The following is a 26,578-nucleotide window of genomic DNA, read 5'->3' on the forward strand; positions in this document are numbered from 1 at the left end:
AAACTTTTTATTTATTTTCATTTTATTTGAAAGGGTGAGAGACAATGAGGGAGAGAGGGGTAGGGGAGAGAGAGAGAAAGAGAGAGAGAGAGAGAGTGGTTGGTTGATTTTCCATCCACAGGTTCACTTCCCAAATGCTCACAACAACCAGCCAAGAGAAAGCTGTCTCTCCATGTGTCGAGCCATCACCTGCTACCTCCCAGGATGTGCATCTGCAGGAAGCTGGGATCAGAACCTGAGCTGGGACTTGAATCCAGGCACTCCAATCAGATATAGGCATTCCAAGTGTTATATCCTAACTATGTCCCAATGCCTGTCCCAGAATGTGCATTTCTTTATTAAATTTTATTTAAAGTATGCAAATTTCAGGTATTTCATATATACAGATCTAGGAACATAGTGATACTTCCCTACCTTCCCTCCTGTCCATGCTCCAACCCTTCTTCCTCCTTCCTCTCCTATCTCCTCTCTCAATTTTTACAAAGATCTATTTTCAGTTTACTTTATAGTCATAAGATTAACCTTACACTGAGTAAGGAGTTCAACAAATAGTATGAAGAAAAAACACACTGCTCACACGGTGACACGTGTTGCTAACGTGGTACAAGAGTGAACCATACTTTGAAAAGAATGGGTTTAAGAACTAATCTTGGGGGCTGGCGCCATGGCTCACTTGGTTAATCCTCCGCCTGTGGTGCTGGCATCCCATATGGGTGCCAGATTCTGTCCCGGTTGCCCCTCTTCCAGTCCAGCTCTCTGCTGTGGCCCGGGAAGGCAGTGGAGGATGGCCCAAGTGCTTGGGCCCTGCACCCGCATGGGAAACCAGGGAGAAGCACCTGGCTCCTGGCTTCGGATCAGCACAGTGCTGGCCGTAGCAGCCATTTGGGGAGTGAACCAGCGGAAGGAAGACCTTTCTCTCTGTCTCTCTCTCTCTCTGTCTATAACTCTGTCAAAAAAAAAAAAAACTAATCTTGGAAGTTATGGGATTCACACTTAGAGCACTTTAGATGAACTCTGGTAGTAGGCAGAATGAAGCAAAAGATGGCCAAATCTTTTAATAATAAAGAAATTAGTGACTCATGTAGTTATAGCCCATTCCCTTCTTCTGCTGTAAGAGATAATATCCCCATAATTCATGGGCACTAATATTCTCTCCTAAACTATCAGCCTTTTCTTCTCTCTTATTTGTGATATGTACATGTCAGATGCTACATGTCATGCTTTTTTTTTTTTTTTGACAGGCAAAGTTAGTGAGAGAGAGAGAGAGAAAGGTCTTCCTTCTGTTGGTTCACCCCCCAAATGGCCACCACGGCCAGGACGCTGCACTGATCCGAAGCCAGGAGCCAGGTGCTTCTCCTGGTCTACCATGTGGGTGCAGGGGCCAAGCACTTGGGCCATCCTCCACTGCACTCTCAGGCCACAGCAGAGAGCTGGCCTGGAAGAGGAGCAGCTGGGACAGAATCCGGCACCCCAACTGGGACTAGAACCCGGAGTGCCGGCGCTACAGGTAGAGGATTAGCCTAGTGAGCCGTGGTGCCAGCCACAGGTCATGCTTTATATCATCAAATCAAACTACATGTTCAATGAAAATAAAGACAAAGCTTTCAAAAATGCCATCTCATGTCTATCCGTGGTTTCTCTTTCCCAGAAAGCTTTCTGGGATTTCAGTATGACCTGTAACTTTCTAATGTCACTGAGAATGCTCTGATTCTCCTTGAAGGGTTAGGATGTATTCACATGTTCTGTGACAACTCTACACCAAATTTTTATATTTTTAATGAGCAATTATTTCATACATCACACACAATAAAATGCACATTGCTTTACAGTACTAGATAATTTCAGAAAAGCAGTGCCTCCAGATAGCTACACTTGACTTCTTGGCAGGATCCTGACAGCTTTATGCCATATAATGTCATTTGTTTCTTTCTCTCTATTTTTTTTTAAAGTTTTGGGGGCCGGCAGTGTGGTATAGCTGGTTAAGCCGCCACCTGCAATGCCAGCGTGCCATATGGGTGCTGGTTTGAGTCCGGCTGCTCCACTTCTAATCCAGCTCCCTGTTAATATGCCTGGGAAAGCAGTGGAAAATAGCCCAAATGTTTGGGCCCCTGGACCCATGTGGGAGACCCAGATGAATCTTCTGGCTCCTGGCTTCCATCTGGCCTTGCCTGGTCATTGCAGCCATTTGGGGAGTGAATCAACAGATGGAAGATACCTTTCTCTTTCTCTCTCCTTTTCCTTCTCTGTAACTCTGCCCTTCAAATAAGTAAGCTAAATCTTAAAAAATTTTATTAATATAAAGAAAAAAGATTTCCTGTATTTCACAGGTATAACCATACTTCCCTCCCTGAATCCCCCTCCCTCCTTCTCCTTTTTTCTTTAATCTTTGCTAAGAATGTCATTCATTTATAAAAGGTCTCCTTTAACCTGTCCCATGTTTCTTGACACAGCCATCACAGAGCGTTTGTATTGAATCCAACCCATATTATTGCTGTTACATGCATCAGATTTTTACTCCAGTCTTTATAGCCCCATTTTTTATATCTGCCCTCTGCAAAATACGATGTTGACCAGTTTTATAATAACACAAGACTAATAAATGTATAGACAGAGACTGACTTGACATTGAAAGCTAGGTTGACATTATGTTCCATCATCCTATACACATAACATCTATAAAGACTTAAATTTAGCAATAATTATATCACTTGTGGTAACTTTGAAATAAATAAATTACTGAACTATTTGCAGAATTGACGTCTTGGACGTAAAGGTTTAAACAAGAGTCTGAGTTGTGAGGATAGAAATCAAAACATTCTGAAGGGCTTTGCTCGGTGATGACTGTGTGGAATGTTGCAATGGCAACTTTCCTATGTTGCTATCTAATTTCATTCCATAATCTTTGACGTAGGCTAGGACCTGATCCTCTTGCCATCCTTTTCAGAGTTCAACCTGAACTTGTACTATTAACGTATTGTTACAACTGAGTTCCTCTCTTTACAAATAAGCAAGCCACAGGCACTGAGGAACCAAGAGAAGGGAGCCATTAAAATAAATGCTTTTAGAGATATTAAAGTAACTTTAATCAAACAATTGACAAAATAGATGCTGTAAAGTCTCCATATGTCGCTCCCCGTCTTTGTGGAGGAACGACACAGGACCCTGCGCTGTTCTTTCGTCTGCTCGGCCCTCCCTGGGTTTGCTATCGTCCCTTCCACCTCCGTGGAAGGGCGGTTCCCCCTGCCACTTTCCCCACTTCCACGGGGGAGCAGCACACTGCCGGCCGGCTCTCTCGGGGGCTGCACAGGTGTTCCCTCAGATAGATGTTCCTGGTGCATGTTGTCTCTCTCCTCCTTTATAGTCCTCTTCCACTAATCCCAACTGTGCTACCCACACGCCGAGTACGCTGCTCTCCTCCAATCAGGAGCAGGTCCTACAGTTTATTGGTTGAACTGGAGGCAGCTGTGTAGAAGCTGTTTCCTCCTCTCCCAGCGCCATATTGTGGGAGAGCAGATGCATAGAATAAGTCTTAATTCCAGTAACAGTCTAATCCGAGTTGCTCCCCACAGATCCCCCTTTCTTTTTATTTTTGGCGTTGATACGCGCCTGTCTTCGGTGCCCCGTGGCACACACTCTGCTCTGCTTGCTAGAGTTGCCCACAGGTGCTTACAAGCCCTACCAATCAGGCAAACCGAATCCGGGTCCTCTCTTCGTCATGTTGCAACGAGGTTTTTAGGCGCTGATGCGTGCCTGTGTTCGGTGCCCTGCAGCGCATGCTCTGCTCTGCTAGAACTGCCTGCAGGTGCTTATCGTCTTACTAATCAGGCAGACCGAATCCAAGCTCTCTCATTGCTGTGTTGTGGGGAGGCCTTTCTCTATTTCTCTATCTCCGGGCATTCCTATTTCTCCTATTTTACTTCTATCTGCCAGCATTCCTATTTCTCTCATTTTACTTCTAAACTTGTTTCTCTTATCTCCGCGGCTTCCCGGTGCCCGCCCCGAGGCTGCTTCTTGGCGCCTCGCCGCCCCGCGGCGGCTTCCCGGCTTTGCGCCGCTTCAGCCTGCGCTTCTCTCATCTGCGCGGCTTCCCGGTGCCCGCCCTGCGGCGGGCTCCCGGCTCTGCGCAGCTCGGCTTCGCGCGCTCTGCGGTCTCCACGCCCTTCACGCCCGCACCACGGCCTTCGCGCTAGCCCCGCGTTCCCTATCTATTAGCGCCCCGTGCTCTCTCTGCACGCGGCGGCTTCCGCGAATCACACAGCATAGCTCACGTTTCCGCCACCGGCATTCAGTCCAAGTTCCCTGGACTAACCAGGCGAATTCCAACCTGGCGGCCCACATCTCTGCCTCTGGTTCCAGATTTTCGCCTTTTGCTCCCCGGGCTGACTTGAAGAATTCCAAGCTGGCTTACGTCTCCGCCTCGGCCTGCCCCCACGGCTTCAATTTCCCTAACATTTTTCTCTACCCGGTATGTTTCCCTAACTTTTCTTCCAACAACAATATTCCCCTCTCATTTCTTCCGGTTTCTCCCCACAGTCCGCATCCGAGTCCAAGCCTCCTCCAGGTTTCACTTTCGCTTTCAATCTCCTAGCTTCCCCGCCATAGTCCGCATCCGAGTCTATGAAAGCTTTCACTTTCGCTTTCAATCCTAACTTCTTTCCCACAGTCCATATCCGAGTCTATGCCTAGGCTTTCAATAGCTTCTTCCGGCACCTTTTCCGTCCGGCTTTTCCCTAGGCTCTTTGCTAGTCTCTCTCTCCGGTATTTTCCCACTTCTTCCTGTTTCTTCCCTCCTAGGTTTCCTATCCGAGTCACGGCACCATTATGTCGCTCCCCGTCTTCGTGGAGGAACAACACAGGACCCTGCGCTGTTCTTTCGTCTGCTCGGCCCTCCCCGGGTTTTCTACCATCCCTTCCACCTCCGTGGAAGGGCAGTTCCCCCTGCCACTTTCCCCACTTCCGCGGGGGAGCAGCACACTGCCGGCCGGCTCTCTCGGGGGCTGCACAGGTGTTCCCTCAGATAGATGTTCCTGGTGCATGTTGTCTCTCTCCTCCTTTATAGTCCTCTTCCACTAATCCCAACTGTGCTACCCACACGCCGAGTACGCTGCTCTCCTCCAATCAGGAGCAGGTCCTACAGTTTATTGGTTGAACTGGAGGCAGCTGTGTAGAAGCTGTTTCCTCCTCTCCCAGCGCCATATTGTGGGAGAGCAGATGCATAGAATAAGTCTTAATTCCAGTAACAGTCTAATCCGAGTTGCTCCCCACATCCATAGTCTTTAATAAAGTTTTATAGTAAGTCTTTGTGTTAATTCATTAGATTAACTAAAACTTAAAAATTTAGTAGGTATGTAAATATTGACGTGCACAGAAGTAGAAATATTAAATATGATTGCAATAACTTATCATAGAAAAAGAAAAGCTATAAAATAAATCCCACCTATGCAAATATACATGTTTATGAACAAGAACCTCTTAGAAGGCTAGAAAATGAATAATGGAAGGGTGAGATACTTTGACTTCTCTATTGCTTTTGTGTCTGTAGTTTTTGGAATATTATCATGAAGAGGAATTAATTTTGTAAGCAGCAAACAAATAAGAACTTCCACTTGACAGGAAAATCCCTCTCCATCTTTGAGACTATGACCTAACGTGGGGAAATTGGAGTCTTGCTGAGATGGCCTGCCCCATCTCCTCTGGGCCCTCATTCACGGGGCATGCCCCCCAACACTCCCCTTAAGAATGATGTTTCTCATAGTCTGCCCTTAGAACTGCTTGTACCAGCACCACTTGGTTCAAATGTCATAATTGAGCATGCTATGGTAGTGCACTTGGGAACAGCATCTTTAACAAGCTCCCCTGATGACTCTGATGAACATCAAAATTTGGGGACCACTGCCCTAGGGCATGGTCCTGGAGGGAGACGAGGAAAGCACAGCAATTATCCACGTTTTATACATGTTTCTAACCAAGGACGTGGTCTCTTGTCCCACTGCGTTTCTCCCTGGAGTCTTCACATCTCCATTTCGAAAGCTGATAAGTTGAGAAGAATAAGCTCCAGGTTCATGACTTTTCTCTCTGATGTCAGCGAGAGGTTTAGCACCACAGGAGTTGTGTGCTGCATCTGGTCTCTGAGTCTTCTAGAGACAAGCTGAGAGGCCAGTCCATTCTCCTGGGAGCTGGACAATGCAAGTACAAAGCAGGACTAAATGTGCTTCGTTAGTAGTAGGTGTGTGTGTGTTCAGGTGCTTATCACTTCTCTGTCCCTTGCTGAAGTCTTCTCTTGTTCTGGCCACTGACTGACTGCTGGTCAGTGACTCATGTTGTTAAGCCCCAGCCCGAGGGAGGTGAGGAATAGAGCCGTCTCATCATTCACGGTCCAGGTATCAGAATGTGTGTGTCTGCTGCAAGCAATGGTGGCCAGCCCTCCCTTGCTTCCTACTGATGTTTCTGATCATTCCTCCCCCTTTAGACATCACTGCTACTTTCACCTGCAAATGTTTAGAGGACGCTCTGGTACCTGAACCTGGCTCAGTATCTGCCCAGAGAGTGAGCACCAGTCCCATGATATGAAGAGTGGGAAGACAAGGGTAAACTTGTGCCAATTCTCTGACATTGTTCTTTGCATATGCTATCTTATTAATACTCACAATATTCTCTTGACTTAAGCTCTTAGTGTTGTTTTATTTATTTTTTAAACTTTTTTTTTTCCTGAGGACATGTTTCACATTTTATTTACATTTTAGGACTAACTTTAATTTGAACGCACATATCCATACACTTCTTCCTTTTTTTTTTTTTTAACTTCGCTTGAACTTAAATGCATGGTTTGTTAAACTAAGATTGTAAAAAAATATTTACCATGTCTGATACACGTAACACACAGGAACAGCTTTTAACAGAAATTCATTGACCCCCCTCTTTTTTGTTAATTAAAATACAGGTATCAAAACAATCCTGAGCCTGGTGCCGCAGCTCACTAGGCTAATCCTCCGCCTGCGGTGCCGGCACCCCGGGTTCTAGTCCCAGTTGCTCCTCTTCCAGTCCAGCTCTCTGCTGTGGCCCAGGAAGGCAGTGGAGGATGGCCCAGGTCCTTGGGCCCTTCACCCGCATGGGAGACCAGGAGGAGGCACCTGGCTCCTGGCTTTGGATGGGTGCAGCACGCCAGCCATAGCGGCCATTCAGGGGGTGAACCAACAGAAAGGAAGACCTTTCTCTCTGTCTCTCTCACTGTCTAACTCTGCCTGTCAAAAAAAAAATCCTGAGCATATTTTTATACTATCAGTAGTTAGCACCCTTACCAGCTTCAAAATTTAACACAATTTGTGACACTACTCATTGCACCTGCTACTTTAAACAATTTCAGCTGCAGCTCTTTCACCAAGTAAGATGGATAAAGCATGCTGTTTCTCTTTGTCCTACTTGGGATTTTTACTTTTCAGAAACACACGTTTCCACTGCCATCTGACACTTCTCGCCATGTTTGTGTCTTGTAAACCCAAATCCTACTTGGAGCACTCCAGGTTTATGTTTAAACGACAGTGCCTCAACAAGAGAAAAAAAATTGTGCTGCGTTTTTCTCCTCCCATTATTACCTGAAAACATAGTGGGTGTATAGACATGAAATATATTCTTACAAATGTCTGGGTCACGTATCCCAGCTGGAATGCTTTACCGAATATGTACTTTGCATTGCAATGTTTAATCAGGACATAAAGTAGAAGGTTGTTGTTGGTTTAAGGCAACAAGTTTGAGATCTACTAATGTTTACTGTTGTACGTTTGTCCTTCTGGTTGCTGTGGAAGCTTCATACTCTCTTCGGACATCATTAGACATCGTAGCTCTTGAAGTACAACTTTAATGTTATATGAAGTTTGCCATTTTGCTAATACTGGCATGCTCCGTGCATCCACCATTCCACTGGAGTTATTTATCCATTCATATTACTTTTTGTTACAAATCTGACTGGTGGAGGAGCTTCTGGGTATTTAGGTCCACATTCTACTTTCAGGCTATATATTCTCTCATAATTTGTCCTTGGTGGCCCAATAATCATGCCTGTCCACTTGTATGTGTCATAGCTTCATCATCTCAAAGCCCCAGCTAACTGTACCATCACCTACTCCTTTTTGTCCTTCTTCAAGTTCTTCCAACAAGCAAAAATTATGAGGAACTCTAACTCTTGTGGATACTGCCACCTTCTTCCACAGCCCCTGAGCTCCAAGTCGTACCTTCAGTTTAGAAATGGGAAAACTGATCCACTTGTGCAGAACTCACAGTTACGAAGTGACAATGCCAGGATTTGAATCCACCTCTAATTGCAAAGCTTTTCTCCATATACCATGCAGTCTATAGATGCAGACTTATCCATAAGGTCACAGCCTCAAGGAGGCCTGAGAGGCTTGAGTAAGTAGGGGCAGACTGGGAACCCGGGGCAGGAATTCTCACTTCTCTTCGCTATGGATCCATTCTGAACTCTTACGTTGGCTGATTTTTGGTTACTTTGAAATGGAGAATAGCATAACCAATTAGGGTAAGAATAAGCTCAGATTATCATCTTACAAAAATAAAGCATTTAAAAAAGTTATTAACAATAATGATACATATTTATAGGCTACTGTGCAACACCTCAGATACATGTGTACTGATCAAATCAGGCTATTAACTTTACCTCTTCTTTTACACTACTTTATGATTGGAACCTTGGAGTACGTTCTTTATTCAAAAATATATAATACATTATTGTGAATTATAGTCACCCTGCTACGCTATGGAGCACTAGTAACTTATTCCTGCAATATAGCTCCAATCTGGGACATGTTATCCAAACTCCCTCTGTTCCCCATCCCAGCTTCTAGTAATTACTATCATGAGTTAGCACTCAGTGCTCAAACTTTTGTTTTGGTGTCCTTTTTTGGCTTTTTATTTTTTAGCTTCTACATATGAGTGAGAACATGTGTTGTCTGTCTTTCAGTGTCTGGCTTATTTTACTTAACATGATAACCTCCAGTTCTATCCATTTTGCTGCCTAAGTCAGGATTCATTGTTTGTTTTTTTTCCCTAATGGCTGAAGAGTATTCTTTTTGTGTATCTGCCACATTCTCTTTATCCATTATTCTGATGACAGACACCTTGATTGATTCCATATATTGGCAATTGTGGATAGTGCTACCAATAAACATGGTGGAACAGATATCTCTTTGATCCAATTATTTCAAGTCTTTTGGATATATATCCACAAGTATGATTGCTGGACTCATACAGCACTTCTAGTTTTAGTTTTTAAAGGAATCTCCATCATAGTGTCTGTACTAATACACATTTTCATCAACAGTGCATAGGAGTTCCCCTTTCTTCACATCATTGCAAGCATTTGTTACTTTCTTTCTGATAGTCGGCATTCTAGCAGGGATTAGATGATACTTCATTGTGGTGTTGATTTGCATTTCCCTGGTGGCTAGCAATACTGAGCATTCTTTCATATATTTGCTTTCCATTTGTATTTCTTCTTTTGAGAAAGGTCTGTCAGGTCCTCGAAGCAAAGAATTTTAAGCCTACCCTTAGCCTGCATAAAAATCTGTTGAAATTTTCTTTTGTAATTGGAGCCACTATAATGATATCCTAACATCTTACTATTTGTATGCACAGGTAGTGGGTATTTGGCATTGATCTTGGCTTAAAGGGGACTTCTAAATTGGAATACTAAAAGCATCAACTCTTTCCTACTTTCTTCACGGGATTTGGTAACTTGGGCTATACAACATTTTAATGGATAGATAGTGGCTGCTGGCAGGATGAGTTGAGCATTTGGCACAGTAGTGAAGACCGTGCTTGGGATACCTGCATCCCATACATGAGTGCCTGGGTTCCAGTCAAAGCTCCACTTCCTATTCCAGCTTCCTGTTAATGTGGACCATGGAGGCAGCAGGTGATGGCTCAGGTCGCTTGGTCCCTGGCACCCATGCGGGAGACTTGGCCTGAGTGTCCATCTTTTGGTTTTTGACCTGGTTCAGTCATGGTTGTTGTGGGGATCTGAGGAATAGACTGGTAGATAGGAGATTTCTATCTTCCTCTCCTCTTTCAAATAAGTAATTTTTTTTAATTAAAAGAGAAAGTAGCAGTTGGGGCAGGACATAACCAAATTTTATAAGACACTTGATACTGATGACTAGGGGACTTGGATACCTCTGTTGGGGTTGGTTACCATCTACTATAGTTCAAGATGCCAGAATTCAAAATGAAAAAGCTAAAAAGGGGTAAGGACACCAATGGCCCCTATCTTCGTCTCTCTCTTGATAAACACTCTTTCTACCATGGGTTGTGGATTTTTATGATGTTGTGAGAGCTTGCTGAATCAGGAGATTGGTTAATGACTTAATAGAGCCCAATAAACATTGTAACTGCTGATAATATTTTTCCTATTTTATAGCATGATACTATAATCAGTGAACATGCTATTTTTCTAATTTACTTTATACATGGTGAAAACTTGGTTACTAATTTTTGATCCAATTTTCTTTAAGTACATATTACTGAAACTTCCTCTACTTTGTTACTGGGTTTTGATGTCATACTTTGGAAATTCAGTGTGTTACAGCTTGAAAGCTCAGTTAGCTTAGCTTGTTGACTGTTTTTAGAAGTACAGAAACAGAAAAGAAATTGAGAAGGTTTTTAACCTAATAGTCCTCTGCTAAGACATCGGGAAGCTGGTTTCTGATTACACACAGCTGCAAATTATGTCTTGAGCTGGGTTGCCATGCAGACAGCGGAAAACTCCAGTGGGATTTGCTTCTTCACTAAATCAACCTTTCTTTTTGGTTGGCGAGTTCTCTCATTTTATGATAATACAATATACTTAAAATGTTTTTTGGTAGGGATAAAGCAATGCAGATATTGGCATACATACCAATAGAAAGGATCTCATTTTTATCTGCTTGCTATAAGTCAACATTTGTTTATGCTTTTTTTCAAAGACGCTCCATGCACAACAGAGAGAATAGCAGGATGAGGAGTGAGAACCGCAGCAGCGTGTCTGAGTTCCTCCTCCTGGGGCTCCCCATCCGGCCAGAGGAGCAGGGAGTGATCTTTGCCCTGTTCCTGGGCATGTACCTGACCACGGTGCTGGGGAACCTGCTCATCATCCTGCTCATCAGGCTGGACTCCCGCCTCCACACCCCCATGTACTTCTTCCTCAGCCACTTGGCCTTCACTGATATCTCCTTCTCATCGGTCACTGTGCCGAAGATGTTAATGAGCATGCGAACTCAGGACCAATCCATCCCCTATGCAGGATGTATAGCACAGATGTACTTTTTCATCTTTTTCACTGATCTGGACAATTTCCTTCTCACTGCCATGGCATATGACCGGTATGTGGCCATCTGTCACCCTCTCCACTACAGCACCATCATGAGAGAGGGGCTATGTACCTTGCTAGTGGCTGTGTCCTGGATCCTGTCTTGTGCTAGTGCCCTGTCTCACACCCTCCTCCTGGCCCAGCTGTCCTTTTGTGCTGACAACATCATCCCCCATTTTTTCTGTGACCTTGCTGCTCTGCTCAAGCTCTCCTGCTCGGACACCTCCCTCAACAAGCTGGTTATTTTCACAGTAGGGGTGGCAGTCATTACTCTGCCGCTAATATGCATCTTGATTTCTTACAGCTGCATTGGGGCCACCATCCTGAAAGTTCCATCTACCAAAGGGGTCTGCAAAGCCTTGTCTACTTGTGGCTCCCACCTCTCTGTGGTGTCTCTGTATTATGGCACAATTATTGGACTTTATTTCTTCCCCTCATCTAGAGCCTCCAGGGACAAGGGCACAGTTGCCTCTGTGATGTACACAGTAGTCACCCCGTTGCTGAATCCCTTCATTTACAGCTTAAGGAACAGGGACATAAAGGGGGCTCTTGAGAAACTCTTCAATAAGGCAACAGTCTCATCTCAGTGACATTTCCGCTTTTTACAACAGAGATGGGTATCAATCTATCTTCAAATGTTAGACCTCTAAGCTCAGCTCAACCTAGAATAAGGGCTCATAAATACTTGATGATTCTCTCTTTTCCTTACAACTCTTTGGTGTACATTTGTGAATTCTGGGTTGATATTACCCATTACTGCTCTTGCCTGTTAGATATGAAATTACAGAGCTAGTAGAACTTAAGCCTCTGCTCTCATTTCCTGGGAATTTATTAATTTTTATGAATTGTTGAATATTTTGACCAATGGCTTTCTTGGTGTAGAAAAGTTACAGAATTTGGAATTGTCTTTTTCCTTCCTCACCTCTCATACAATGTCTTTCTTGCATTTTTTATTGGTGGTGTTGAAGATGGGAAGTCAGGAAAGGAAACTGGATAGTAGCCACATAGCATGGGGACACTGTCCGCTGTTATGATTTCATCTTGATAAGTTCATGGAAATGTAAAAAATGTAGTGCTATTGAGCATATGTGTGTTTTTATCGAGGGAACATCAGAGATGATTCTACCTGGGCAGAAAAACACTGTATTGTGAAGGGCTGGGCTGCCCTTTTTAGAGATTCCCTTCCAAGCAACAGGATCCCATCAGCTATAGGATTAAACCTGGGGAAGGTTATGTTTACTTTTGTGAAAAATTACTCAGGCAATTGATACATCAGATGGTTTGGCCATGGATAGGAGGCCTGAAGACTGGGAGCCCTGTCAGAAGTTCATCATACATCCCAGTGATGAAGGAGATGTGTCAGGATGAAGACAATGGTGTGGGGAGAGAAGAGAAGACCTTTGAAGGTGGACCATACAGGTTTTAGAAATCGATGGGAAATAGGTGGTAGAATAAAGGCTTATTTTTTATTTCTAACTCTGAACTGATATTGAAGAACAGAATGGATAGGTACCTTGAATAATTTTAATTCATTTTATAATCTTAAGGAAGCAAGGAAACAAGTTGCAAATCACCCAATTTTTCAAAAAATTTTAAAGAAATCAAGTACCCCAAATAGGTATGGGGACCCAGAAAGCTCTCTATCACCCCACTTCTGATACCAGTAAAAACATATCCTGTTCACAATACACTACCAAAATGTAAAGATTTATAAATAATCTGTACTTCGAGGTGGATTATTTTTAACACCAAAATAACATTAACCCTTTTTGAAATATATGAGCTTGGGGATTTCGATGGGGGGTATATTAGAGCATATCAAATGGAGAATAAGTTTGGAATTCTGAATGCATTGTTAACTATTCTGGCTGGATGGAAACTAAGAACGTTATATTTTTGAACTGTAATAGGCAAGTGTCCTTTGTGAAACTTTATATACCTTGAGCAGACCTAACTTCTAACTGCCACAGAATTATACTGGGGAAGCCAAAATGGACACTCAGTCACAACTCTTAGTTTGCTTGAACCTAACAGAAATAACTTAACCTGGCCTCAAACAGAATTCAGACTTGTATTACACTATCAATGGACTGAGAATCCCTGGGGATAAGAATGGAGAAACAAGGAGGCGACCTGCAGAAATCACCATGAGTTATGAAGGGGGGAATGGTTGGGTCTGTCTGTGCAGTAGGTTTAGGACATCAGATGGGATGTGGGTTGTAGGGATAGTGTGCACCTGAGTCTGTATCCTCTTGTTTCAGGCTCTACCAACTGTGTCACAAGGGACCTCAGAACTAGGCCAGTGAGGCTGCTCCTGAAAGAGGGGCTCTCTGTCTCTCTCTCACTGTCTAACTCTATCTGTCAAATAAAAAAAAAAAAAGATACTAAACCAAGTGTTGTTGGGATAAGGAATGATCCAAATGCTTATGTATCAGTATTGCTACCACATGCCAATCGCTCTGCAAAGTTAAAGTTGAACACACGCAAAATGTAAGACCAAAAAATTCTACTTCCAGTCATATCGTCAAACAAAATGTGTATGAACATTACCCAAGGCCATGTACTAGAACGTCACTATTTTTGTAACATGCCAAACTAGCAATCATTCAAATACTGGTCAACAGAATTGAGATGAATTGTGCTGTATCCATCAGAGGAAGATTAGCAGCAATGAAAATGAATGAAACATAGCTTTTACTTCCTGTGGTCCTCTCTGTGCTACGCTACTCACCCCCTCCCCCAACCTCTAGCATCAGGATGTCCAGGGCTTCATTTTAGCTCAGCTGGTTCAGTTGTTGCCTGGGACATGCTGTGCTCAGCAGGGCAGGGGGTCAGGTTAACCAGAAAGAGGAAGTGTTGCATAGATTAAGGAAGCAAACTCAGATTAAAGATTTTAATGTGGGGAAACCAGGGGACACTCTGTCCACTGTCAAGGTGGAAGCAGAAGCAGAGGCCCAGATTTCTGGTTACTCTAAGTATCAAGTATTTATTACCAACAGAGAGAGACGTGATCAATTAATCATACAAAAATGTGCCAGTTTCATGGAAACAGGATTTCATGATGAAGGAGTTTAAACATAGTGAAAAAGGGAACAATGGGGAGTTTGAGTGTTTACAGGAAGGACTTGTTTGCTTCAAAGCTGAGATTAAGAGAAAAATCACGAGCCGGCGCCGTGGCTCAATAGGCTAATCCTCCACCTTGCGGCGCCGGCACACCGGGTTCTAGTCCCGGTTGGGGCGCCGGATTCTGTCCCGGTTGCCCCTCTTCCAGGCCAGCTCTCTGCTATGGCCAGGGAGTGCAGTGGAGGATGGCCCAGGTGCTTGGGCCCTGCACCCCATGGGAGACCAGGAAAAGCACCTGGCTCCTGGCTCCTGCCAGGATCAGCGCGGTGCGCCGGCTGCAGCGGCGGCCATTGGAGGGTGAACCAGCGGCAAAGGAAGACCTTTCTCTCTCTGTCTCTCTCTCTCACTGTCCACTCTGCCTGTCAAAAAAAAAAAAAAAAAAAAAAAAAAAAAAAAAAAGAGAAAAATCACAATGTGGAGGGGTCTTGAGGGGGACAATTACTAACTGGGGCCAACACGCCACTTGCCGTTTACCAGAGCCCAGAGCACTTCCTTAGCTGCTTCAGCACCATGTCAAATGACCGTTGCCATTGGCATAACTCCACCGATCACCTTTGCAATCTGGCGTGCTTGCCTGCAGCAGAATTCAGGCCATGAGGTGCTCTCTGAAATCTAGGCCTTTTTTTTTTTTTTTTTTTTTTTTTTTTTGACATGCAGAGGTAGAGAGACAGAAAGAAAGGTCTTCCTTCTGTTGATTCACCCCCCAAATGGCCACTACGGCCGGCACGCTGCACCGATCCGAAGCCAGGAGCCAGGTGCTTCCTCCTGGTCTCCCACACGGATGCAGGGCCCAAGCACTTGGGCCATCCTCCACTGCCTTCCCGGGCCACAGCAGAGAGCTGGCCTGGAAGAGGGGCAACCGGGACAGAATCCGGCGCCCCAACCAAGACTAGAACCCGGAGTACTGGCACCGCAGGCAGAGGATTATCCTAGTGAACTGCGGCACCAGCCTGAAATCTAGGGCTTTAACAGAATTCGGGCCATGTGGGGGTCCCCAACAGGGACACCCATATCCCATGTCAAAGTGCAGGTTTTAGCCCCAGCTCCTCCACTTCTGATCCAGCTTCCTGCTAATGTATCCTGGGAGGTAGCTGATTATGGCTCAAGTGCTTGGGCTCCTGGGGAACCCTGACAGAATTCATGCAGATTAAAAGTCAGTCAGTCTTTCTGTCTCTTTCTCCCCCTCTCTCTCTGTCACTTTGTATTTCAAACGGATGAAAATAAAATGAGCATTTACAAAAGAACTGGGATGTCTACTATAGTTCTCCCATGTCTGTGTCACCGTTATGTTGAGTATGGGGGGAGAGGGAGGATAATTTTTCTCTTACCTAGATATACAGGAACAGTTCCCAGGGAATGAAATCTGAAGAAACTGATTTTTCCTTGAGACCTCATTCATATACAAGATCTTAGACACTGACCTGATGTTGCAATGAGATGTTACCTGAGGCCCTTCCTTGGGAAAGGATGACCAATTTTGAATGTGGGAGGTGGGTATATTGTCTGCAGGCTACATATGTTAACGGGATGCTGACAATGGCCAGAACTTGTTTGCTACTCTTCCTGTTGGGAGACGGAGCTTAGGTTCCTTCCAACAGTGACTGGCTGGGTTCATGGCTTGTATGGCAGTGAGATTCTGGGCTCTATGCAGTGAGTTAGACAGTGAGAGAGAGAGAGACAGAGAGCCCCTCTTTCAGGAGCAGCCCCACTGGCCTCACCAAAGCTGGTGAGGCCATGAAGCTTCCACCTTGGTCTCCTGGAAGCTTGCTCTCGACTGCTCACTTTCAGAAGTAGCTGCTCTGCTGTGTGTACTCAAGTGATGTGGAGAGACCCCCCCCCCCCAATAGGAGCTCAAACCTTACAAACAAATGGAGAATGCATGAGTTTTTTTTTTTAAATGGCACTGATACAACTAATTATTTGTTTAAAATTATAAATAAAGGCAGGCCCATCTCTTATTGTACTGCAATGTAAAATGCAGGAAATTAAAGGCTTTTCTGTAGTATATGAAATTTAGAAGCAATAACCAAATGTAATGTCTCTGATCTATCAGTAAAGGGATTTGAGTATGAAGAATTTTGTTTCTCTGTATTTTTTATTCCCCAAAGGAACCTTTTATTTAAGGAATATAAACTTCATGCATTTCATGAGTACAACTTTAAGAATATAGTGATTCTTCCCACCATACCCCCCCACCCACACTCCCACCTCACCTTCTCCTCCCTCTCCCATTTCCAGTCCCATTGTCCACTAAGATCCATTTTCAATTAACTTTATACACTGAAGACCAACCCTATACTAAGTAAAAGAGTTCAACAATTTGCATGAAAAAAACAACCTGTTCCTCAACAGTAGAGACAAGGACTGTTCAAGGTCATTGCACTTCAAAGTTAATTTCATTTCTTTTTTTTTTTTTTTAGAAACTTAATTAACTTTAAAGAAGCACCCAAGAATGATACGTCTTTTGAGAGCACTTAGATATAGCTATAACTATTGAGACATAAGAATATCCTCCACTTAACACATTAAAAGAAAGTAAGTCCTTGAGAACAAGTTTTATCATTAATTAAGGAAGCACCTAAGAAAACAAGCAATAGAGTTGGACACTCAGGCATAACTAAAAATTATGAGACATAAGAATATCCTCCACTTAATACACTAAAATGAAATAAATCTTTGAGAACAAGTTTTACTGTTAATCTTCCTAATACAACTCTTCGAAGAAGAGGTCCTACATGGGAAGTTAGTGCACAGTGACTCCTGTTGTTAATTTAACAAGTAACACTTTTAGGTATATCAGTGATCACCCCAGGCTCTTGACATGAAATATGTAGGCTATGGAAGCCTTTATTTTTAAGTTTTTAAGCTTTTTATTCAGTGAGAAATATGCATAGGAGAGTGAGGGCTCTATCTAGCCACAGGGAGGAGCAAGCAGGCCAAAAAGCATGGAGCTTGTGGCCCTGAGGCCACGTGCTCCGAAGGCACACGGCAGCCGGAAGCCTTTTGAATCCACAAACTCTGTCAGTATTCAGACAAGGCCATAAGCAAAGTGGATGTTCTCTCCTCCCCTCAGAGAAAAGTGCCTCCTTCTTTGATGACCACTTATTTCCACCTGGGTTTCACCCACCAAATTGCTTCATGTAGGACATTTTTTGCCACATTGTCTTGGCTTTCCATGCCTGAAATGCTCTTGTCAGCTTTTTAGCCAGACCAGAACACCTTAAGGATTCTTAGGTCAGAGTGCTACTTAAAGCAATTTTCATACTATGAGTCCACTGTATGGGCTGCTTCCCATATTGGAGCATTCATTCCTTTTTAATTCTATCTAATATTATTACCAGACCCTTAATCCTATCCATACGATCACTTTAACACTTAAAGTGGTATTTTTACCACACAGTTTAAGGGGATTTTGTGGTCCCATGGCAAATAAGTCCAAAGGAATGCATGTAGAACTATATAACTTTACAATTATAAACTTAATTATAAACTTCATACATTTCATAATTACAACTTTAGATACATGGTGATTCTTCCCACTGTACCTGCTCTCCCACCCACTCTCACCCCTCTTCCTCCTCCTTCTCTTATTTCCACTCTTATTTTTTATTAAGATCTATTTTCAATTAACTTTATACACATATGATGAACTCTGTTAAGAGTTCAACAAATAGTATGAAAAATAAAACAAGAGCTGTTCAATTCATTGCTTCTCAAAGTGTCAATTTCACTTCTATAGATTGCCTTTTAGATGCTCTATTATCACAGGTCAGGGAGAACATATGGTATTTTTCCCTTTGGGACTGGCTTATTTCACTAAGTATGAAGTTTTCCAGATTCATCATTTTGTTGCAAATGACTGGATTTCATTTTTTAACTGCTGTGTAGTATTCCATGGTGTACATATTCCATAATTTCTTTATACAGTCTTCAGTTGATGGGCATTTAGGTTGATTCCCTGTCTTAGCTATTGTGAATTGAGCTGCAATAAACATGAGGGTACAGATAACTCTTTCATATGCTGATTTTATTTCCCTTAGGTAAATTCCAAGGAGTGGGATGGCTGGGGCATATGGTAGGTCTATATTCAGATAAATAAGGGATATCCATACTGTCTTCCATAGTGATTTTACCAATTTATTATCACCAACAGTGGATTAGGGTACCTTTTCTCCCATATCCTCACCATCATTTGTTGATTGTTGATTTCTATATGAAAGTCATTCTAACTGGTATGAGGTGAAACCTTATTGTGGTTTTGATTTACATTTCCCTGACGGCTAGTGATCCTGAACCTTTTTCATGTGTCTGTTGGCCATTTGGATTTCTTCTTTTAAAAAATGTCTGTTTAAGTCCTTTGCCCATGTCTTCACTGGGTTGTTTGTTTTGTTGTTGTTGAATTTCTTGATCTCTTTATATATTCTGGTTATTAATCCTTTATCAATTGTAAGTTTCAAATGATTTCTCCCATTCTGTTGGTTACCTCTTTGCTTTGCTGTTTTGCAGTGCAGAAGCTTCTCAATTTGATGTAATTCCATTTGTTAATTTTGGCTTTGATTGCTTGTGCCTCTGAGGTCTTTTCCACGAACTCTTTCCCTGTGCCAATGTCTTGCAGAGTTTTCTTAATGTTCTCTAATAATTTGATGGTACCAGGCTGTAGCTTTAGCTCTTTAATTCATTTTAAGGATTCTTTTTTTTTTTTTTTTGACAGGTAGAGTTATAGACAGTGAGAGAGACAGAGTGAAAGGTCTTCCTTCCATTGGTTCACTCCCCAAATGGCTGCCATGGCTGGCGCTGCGCCAATCCGAAGCCAGGAGCTAGGTGCTTCTTCCTGGTCTTCCTTGCGGGTCAAGGGTCTAAGCACTTGGGCCATCTTCCACTGCCCTCCTGGGCCACAGCAGAGAGCTGGACTGGAAGAGGAGCAACTGGGACTAGAACCCGGCGCCCATATGGGATGCTGGCACCACGAGGCAGAGGATTAACCAAGTGAACCACAGAGCCGGCCCTCTTTAATTCATTTGAGTGGATTTTTGTGTAAGGTATAAGGTGGGGGTCTTTTTTTAAAGATTTATTTATTTGAAGGTCAGAGATACATAGAGAGAAGGGGAGGCAGAGAGAGAGACACACAGAGAGAGAGACAGAGAGAGACAGAGAGAGAGATAGAGAGAGAGAGAGAGAGGTCTTCTATCCACTGGTTCACTACCCAGTTGGCTGCAACAGCTGGACCTGTGCCAATCTGAAGCCAGAAGTCAGGAGCCTCCTTTGGGATTCCCACATGGGTGCAAGGGTCAAAGACTTTGGACATCATCTACTGCCTTCACAGGTCATAGCAGAGCCGAATCGGAAGTGGAGCAGCGAGGACTTGAACCAGCACCCATATGGGATGCTGGCACAGCAGGTGGTGACCTTACCTGCAATGGCCAGAGCTATGCTAATCCGAAGCCAGGAGACAGGAGCTTCTTCTGGGTCTCCCATGTGGGTGCAGGGGCCCAAGCACTTGGGCCATTTTCCACTGCTTTCCCAAGCCATAACAGAGACTGGATTGGAAGTGGAGCAGCCAGGACTTGAACCAGCACCCATATGGGATGCTGGCACTGCATGAAGTGGCCTCACTCACTATGCCATACAACACCAGCCTGGATGATGAATTTTTTGAATTCCATTTCCACCATTCTTCACTCTTCATTTTCACATCCTTGAATTGAAGTGTTGTCTTCCTTTGGAGACATCATGTTGTCTTCCTTATTCTTCTTTTTTGAGTTGCTGTGTTTATTTTTAGGCATTTGTGGAGATACTTGATTTTTTTCCCCTTTATGACTGTTATCTTTGGACTATTCCTCTGTGGATTAGTGGAGTGTCTGTTCTTTCAGTGAATACCTTGAGTCATGTGGTAGGCTTAGCCGTGGAGCTCTGTTCAGTGCTCCAGAGGGAGGGGAGTGTCCACAGTGACACCCAAATTTGGCATGGTAAATCTTTTTTTTAATTTTTTATCCTTTTTTTTTTTTATCAGAGGGGAGATTTAATCTGCTCTGTTGGTGTGGTCTCATGTTCACCTCCTCTCCTCTAAGGAGCCCAATGCCTGGTCGCTAGCCCCAGTGGGTATCATATTCATTCATGCTGCCACAAGAACCATACAAAGGATCCATGCAGTCCTCAGCGTGAGCATGGATCCTGCAGCAATGACCCTCACTAGGGAATCAGGGAACCCTGAGTGTGTGGAGCCACCCACAGTGTCTACCTAAAGACCCAGCCATGCCCTGCACCCTAACACACAGCCACTGTGTTTTCACAGTACTGGCACACAAGGCTCCCAGTCACTAGCACCTAGTCCCCTGTCAATTCTCCCATCCAGACTCCAGCATCTCCCCTCGGCTGGGTGCTGGGTACATGACATGAGCTGGCGCAGCTGTTATGGGTGTCCAAAATGGCACCCACCTCCTTTTGGCTAGTTACAGGATGCTGGTGCCAGGTGGCCATGGAGAGAGAAATATCCGCCCCCCCCCCTTTTTTTTCCCTCTAGGTTGGCAGATACACTATCCCACATAAGGTTCCAAGCAGGAGTGCCTCGGGCTCTTCCTGCAGCTTTATCACCAGTGGCTTGGGCTGCTGCAGTCTGGTTTCACCTTACTCTCCAAAGCTGGTGGTGAGGCTCTCGGCTGCAGGGGTCCTGAGTTGTGCACATCCACACCTTCCATGTAGATCCACAGGGTCCCTCTAGTTTGTGTGGAGTTTCCTCTGCTGTTTTCTCCATAACTCTTCCCTGAGACTGCACTCTCTCCATGGTTTTTTTTTTTTTAAACTATTTTCCCCTAGACTAGAGCAGTAAGCTCCCTATTGCTCCATCTTGGTGTCTCTCTCTCTGCTCTGCTAAGCACTCCAGTGATTCTACATGTTTTTTCAGATTGATTTATTTCACTTATGTAACACATAGTTAACATTTCTCCATGTCTTTTATCACTGCGTAGTTTTCTTCTTTTTAAAGATGAATAATATTCCATCATATAGAATATTCAACAAGAGGCACAATTTCTTTGGCTGAGTTCATATTTTTCATGATGATGTCCAGGTTTTCCAGCACCATTTGTTGAAGAGACTATCTTTTCTCCACTGTGCTACATTTGCTTCTCTGTCATAAATCAGTTGACTATGAGAGACTACTTCTGCTTATAGTCTATTAATTTTCTATTACTTAACCAATAGTACACTGTCTTCATTGCTGTAGCCTTATGATAAGTCTTAGAAATGGTAGTGTCAATCCTCTAACTTTGGTCTTATCCTTTTGTAACCACGTTAGCTATTCTTAGGCTTTTCCCTCTCCATGTAGACATTAGAAGCAGTTTGTTGTATACACAAAATAAACTGCTGGGATTTTGATTGTGTTGAAAATATAGAATTGACATAATTTTTCGACAAATATGGGATATATCTCCATTTATTTAGTTCATTTTTCCATCAAAATTTTCAAATTGTCTCAGATAATTTACATATTTTGAGATTTATGTCTGTTCCATTTCTTAGAGGATAATGGTGTAATTAACAACTTTATCTTATGTGAAAAAATTTAATAAATGGTGTACCGTGTACATGTATACATTGTGTAACATCTAATCAGGGTGTGTGTGTACTTTATATATATATATATATACATATATATAATTTATATCCCCAACATTTAATATTTCTCTATGGCAAAAGCGTCCAAAATGTTTTAAATTTCAAATTCCATAAGTTCATTGCTGATATGTAAAAGGAATTGATTTTGTGTGTTAATCTTCTATCCTGAAACCTTGCTCTAATTGCTTATCAGTTCTAGGGCATTTTTGGTAATTTCTTCTGGATTTTCCACATAGATCATGTCATCTACAAACAAAGACAGCTCTATTTCTTCCTTCCCAATCAGTATACATGTTATTTCTTTTTCTTTTCTTATTACATTATCTATGACTGCCAGTCCACTGTAAAAGGAATGATGGAAGTGATATCTTTGGCTGTTCCTGATCTTGTTGGGAAAGATTTTAGTTTCCTGCCATTAAGAATGGTGATAGCTGGGTTTCGTTTTTTTTTTTTTTTTTTGAGTTCTTTATCAGGTTCAGGAGTTCTCCCTTTATTTGTAGTTTGCTCAGGATGTTTGTCAAAAATGAATGCTGGATTTTGTTAAATGTCTTTTCTAGATTACTTATTTATTTTTAATGACCTATTTATGTATTTGAAAGACACAGGTAGAGAGAGAGAGAAAAGGATGTGGGGGAGAGAGAGAAAAAGGAGGAGATCTTACATCTGTTGGTTCACTTCCCAAATGGTCACAATAATCAGGGATGGGCCAGGCAGAGGCCAGGAGCCTAGAACACCATCTGGATCTCCCTTGTGGGTGGCAATGGCCCAAGTATTTTGGCGATTATCCATGGCTTTCCCACGTGTATTAGCAGAGAGCTGGAACACAGGTGGAGCAGAAGTGACTTGAACTGGTGCCCATACGGGATGCCAGCATTGCAGGAAGTGGCCCAGCCTGCTGCACCACAATGCCATCCCCTTCTTTTTTTTTAACTTTTATTTAATGAATATAAATTTCCAAAGTACGACTTATGGATTACAATGGCTTCTCCCCCATAACGTCCCTCCCACCCGCAACCCTCCCCTTTCCCATTCCCTCTCCCCTTCCATTCACATGAGGATTCATTTTCGATTCTCTTTATATACAGAAGATCAGTTTAGCATACATTAAGTAAAGATTTCAACAGTTTTCTCCCACACAGAAGCATAAAGTGAAAAATAATAGATTTTTTAAATGATGATAAAATCAGATCAGACCTATTGTCATGTTTAATCCCAGTGAGAGTCAAGTTGGGAATTGATAATTTCTTCTTTTTTTTTTAACAGAAGATCAGTTTAGTATACATTAAGTAAAGATTTCAACAGTTTGCACCCACATAGAAACACAAAGTGAAATATACTGTTTGAGTACTCGTTATAGCATTAAGCCTCAATATACAGCACATTAAGGACAGAGATCCTACATGAGAAGTAAGTGCACAGTGACTCCTGTTGTTGACTTTACAAATTGACACTCCTGTTTATGGCATCAGTAATCTCCCTATGCACCAGTCATGAGTTTCCAAGGCTATGGAAGCCCCTTGAGTTCTCCGACTCTTATCTTGTTTAGACAAGGTCATAGTCAAAGTGGAGGTTCTCTCCTCCCTTCAGAGAAAGGTACCTCCTTCTTTGAAGACCTGTTCTTTACACTGGGATCTCACTCACAGAGATCTTTCATTTAGGTGTTTTGTTTTTTTTTTTTTTTTGGTTTTTTTTTTTGTTTGTTTGTTTGTTTTTTTTGCCAGAGTGTCTTGGCTTTCCATGCCTGAAATACTCTCATGGGCTTTTCATGGGCTTTTCAGCCAGATCCGCATGCCTTAAGGGCTGATTCTGAGGCCAGAGTGCTGTTTAGGACATCTGCCATTCTATGAGTCTGCTGAGTATCTCACTTCCCATGTTGGATCACTCTCCCCTTTATTTATTCTATCGGTTAGTATTAGCAGGTACTAGACTTGTTTATGTGCTCCCTTTGACTCTTAGTCCTTTCATTATGATCAATTGTGAACTGAAATTGATCACTTGGACTGGTGAGATGGCATTGGTACATGCCACCTTGATGGGATTAAATTGGAATCCCCTGGTATGTTTCTAACGCCACCATTTGGGGCAAGTCAGCTTGAGCATGTCCCAAATTATACATCTCTTCCCTCTCTTATCCCCACTCTTATGTTTAACAGGGATCACATTTCAGTTAAATTTCAACACTTAAGAATAACTGTGTATTAATTACAGAATTAAACCAGTCATATTAAGTAGAACAGACAAAAAAAAACTACTAAGAGGGATAATGTATTAAGTTGTTCATTAACAGTCAGGGCTATGCTGATCAAGTCACCGTTTCTCATAGTGTCCCTTTCACTTCAACAGGTTTCCTTTTTGGTGTTCAGTCAGTTGTCACCGATCAGGGCGAACATATGGTATTTGTCGCTTTGGGACTGGCTTATTTCACTCAGCATGATGTGTTCCAGATTCCTCCATTTTGTTGCAAATGACTGGATTTCATTGTTTCTTACTGCAGTATGGTATTCTAAAGAGTACATATCCCATAATTTCTTTATCCAGTCTACCAGTGATGGGCACTTAGGTTGGTTCCAGGTCTTGGCTATTGTGAATTGTGCTGCAATAAACATTAGGGTGTAGACCGCTTTTTTGTTTGCCAATTTCATTTCCTTTGGGTAAATTCCAAGGAGTGGGATGGCTTGGTCGAATGGTAGGGTTATATTCAGGTTTCTGAGGAATCTCCAGACTGACTTCCATAGTGGCTTGACCAGTTTGCATTCCCACCAACAGTGGGTTAGTGTCCCTTTTTCCCCACATCCTCACCAGCATCTGTTGTTGGTAGATTTCTGTATGTGAGCCATTCTAACCGGGGTGAGGTGAAACCTCATTGTGGTTTTGATTTGCATTTCCCTGATTGCTAGTGACCTTGAACATTTTTTCATGTGCCTGTTGGCCATTTGGATTTCCTCTTTTGAAAAATGTCTATTGAGGTCCTTGGCCCATCTCTTAAGTGGGTTGTTGGTTTTGTTTTTGTGGAGTTTCTTGATCTCTTTGTAGATTCTGGTTATTAACCCTTTATCTCTTGCATAGTTTGCAAATATTTTTTCCCATTCTGTTGGTTGTCTCTTCACTCTCCTGACTGTTTCTTTTGCAGTACAGAAACTTCTCAATTTGATGCAATCCCAATAGTTGATTTTGGCTTTGACTGCCTGTGCCTCCCGGGTCTTTTCCAGAAATACTTTGCCTGTGCCAATATCTTGAAGGGTTTCTCCAATGTTCTCTAATAACTTGATGGTGTCAGGTCGTAGATTTAGGTCTTTAATCCATGTTGAGTGGATTTTTGTGTAAGGTGTAAGGTAGGGGTCTTGCTTCATGCTTCTGCATGTGGAAATCCAGTTTTCCCAGCACCATTTGTTGAATAGACTGTCCTTGCTCCAGGAATTGGTTTTAGATCCTTGATCAAATATAAGTTGGCTGTAGATGTTTGGGTTGATTTCTGGTGTTTCAATTCTGTTCCATTGGTCTATCCATCTGTTTCTGTACCAGTACCATGCTGTTTTGATTACAACTGCCCTGTAGTATGTCCTGAAATCTGGTATTGTGATGCCTCCGGCTTTGTTTTTGTTGTACAAGATTGCTTTAGCTATTCGAGGTCTCTTGTGCCTCCACATAAATTTCAGCACCATTTTTTCCAGATCTGAGAAGGTCTTCGGTATCTTGATTGGTATTGCATTGAATCTATAAATTGCTTTTGGGAGAATGGACATTTTGATGATGTTGATTCTTCCAATCCATGAGCATGGTAGATTTTTCCATTTCGTGGTATCCTCTTCTATTTCTTTCTTTAAGGTTTTGTAATTTTCATCGTAGAGATCTTTAACGTCCTTGGTTAAGTTTATTCCAAGGTATTTGATTGTTTTTGTAGCTATTGTGAATGGGATTGATCTTAGAAGTTCTTCCTCAGCCATGGCATTGTCTGTGTATACAAAGGCTGTTGATTTTTGTGTATTGATTTTATACCCTGCTACTTTGCCAAAATCTTCTATGAGTTCCAATAGTCTCTTAGTAGAGTTCTTTGGGTCCCCTAAATAAAGAATCATATCATCTGCAAAGAGGGATAGTTTGAGTTCTTCCTTCCCAATTTGTATCCCTTTAATTTCTTTTTCTTGCCTAATAGCTCTGGCTAGAACCTCCAGAACTGTATTGAATAGCAGTGGTGAGATTGGGCATCCCTGTCTGGTACCAGATCTCAGTGGAAATGCTTCCAACTTTTCCCCATTCAATAGGATGTTGGCTGTGGGTTTTTCATAGATTGCTTTGATTGTATTGAGGAATGTTCCTTCCAAACCCAGTTTGCTTAGAGTTTTCATCATGAACGGGTGTTGTATTTTATCAAATGCTTTCTCAGCGTCTATTGAGATAATCATATGGTTTTTCTTCTGCAGTCTGTTAATGTGGTGTATCACATTGATTGTTTTGCGCACATTAAACCATCCCTGCATACCAGGGATA

General features: G+C 42.7%; 1 protein-coding gene, 1 non-coding gene and 1 pseudogene across 3 annotated transcripts in view; 2 read left to right on the forward strand and 1 right to left on the reverse strand.

Annotated features, from left to right (window-relative positions):
- Positions 1-26,578, forward strand: part of LOC100357943 (uncharacterized) — a 159,691-nt gene that overhangs the window by 121,172 nt on the left and 11,941 nt on the right. The window lies entirely within an intron of this gene.
- On the reverse strand, positions 7,758-10,525 carry LOC149128881 (ubiquitin-conjugating enzyme E2 variant 2 pseudogene; annotated as a pseudogene). Its single transcript, XR_016227538.1, has 2 exons — positions 10,469-10,525; positions 7,758-8,228 (listed from the first exon to the last, which is right to left on the reverse strand). The product of XR_016227538.1 is annotated as a ubiquitin-conjugating enzyme E2 variant 2 pseudogene (transcript).
- Positions 11,002-11,943, forward strand: LOC100358202 (olfactory receptor 1J4-like). The gene has a single exon (XM_089304991.1). The coding sequence runs from the start codon at positions 11,002-11,004 to the stop codon at positions 11,941-11,943; it is 942 nt and encodes a 313-aa protein (XP_089161117.1).

The sequence above is a fragment of the Oryctolagus cuniculus genome, chromosome 1, assembly GCF_051225735.1.
Source record: "Oryctolagus cuniculus isolate XC-2025 breed Fujian yellow rabbit chromosome 1, ASM5122573v1, whole genome shotgun sequence".
NCBI classification, from domain to species: Eukaryota; Metazoa; Chordata; class Mammalia; order Lagomorpha; family Leporidae; genus Oryctolagus; species Oryctolagus cuniculus.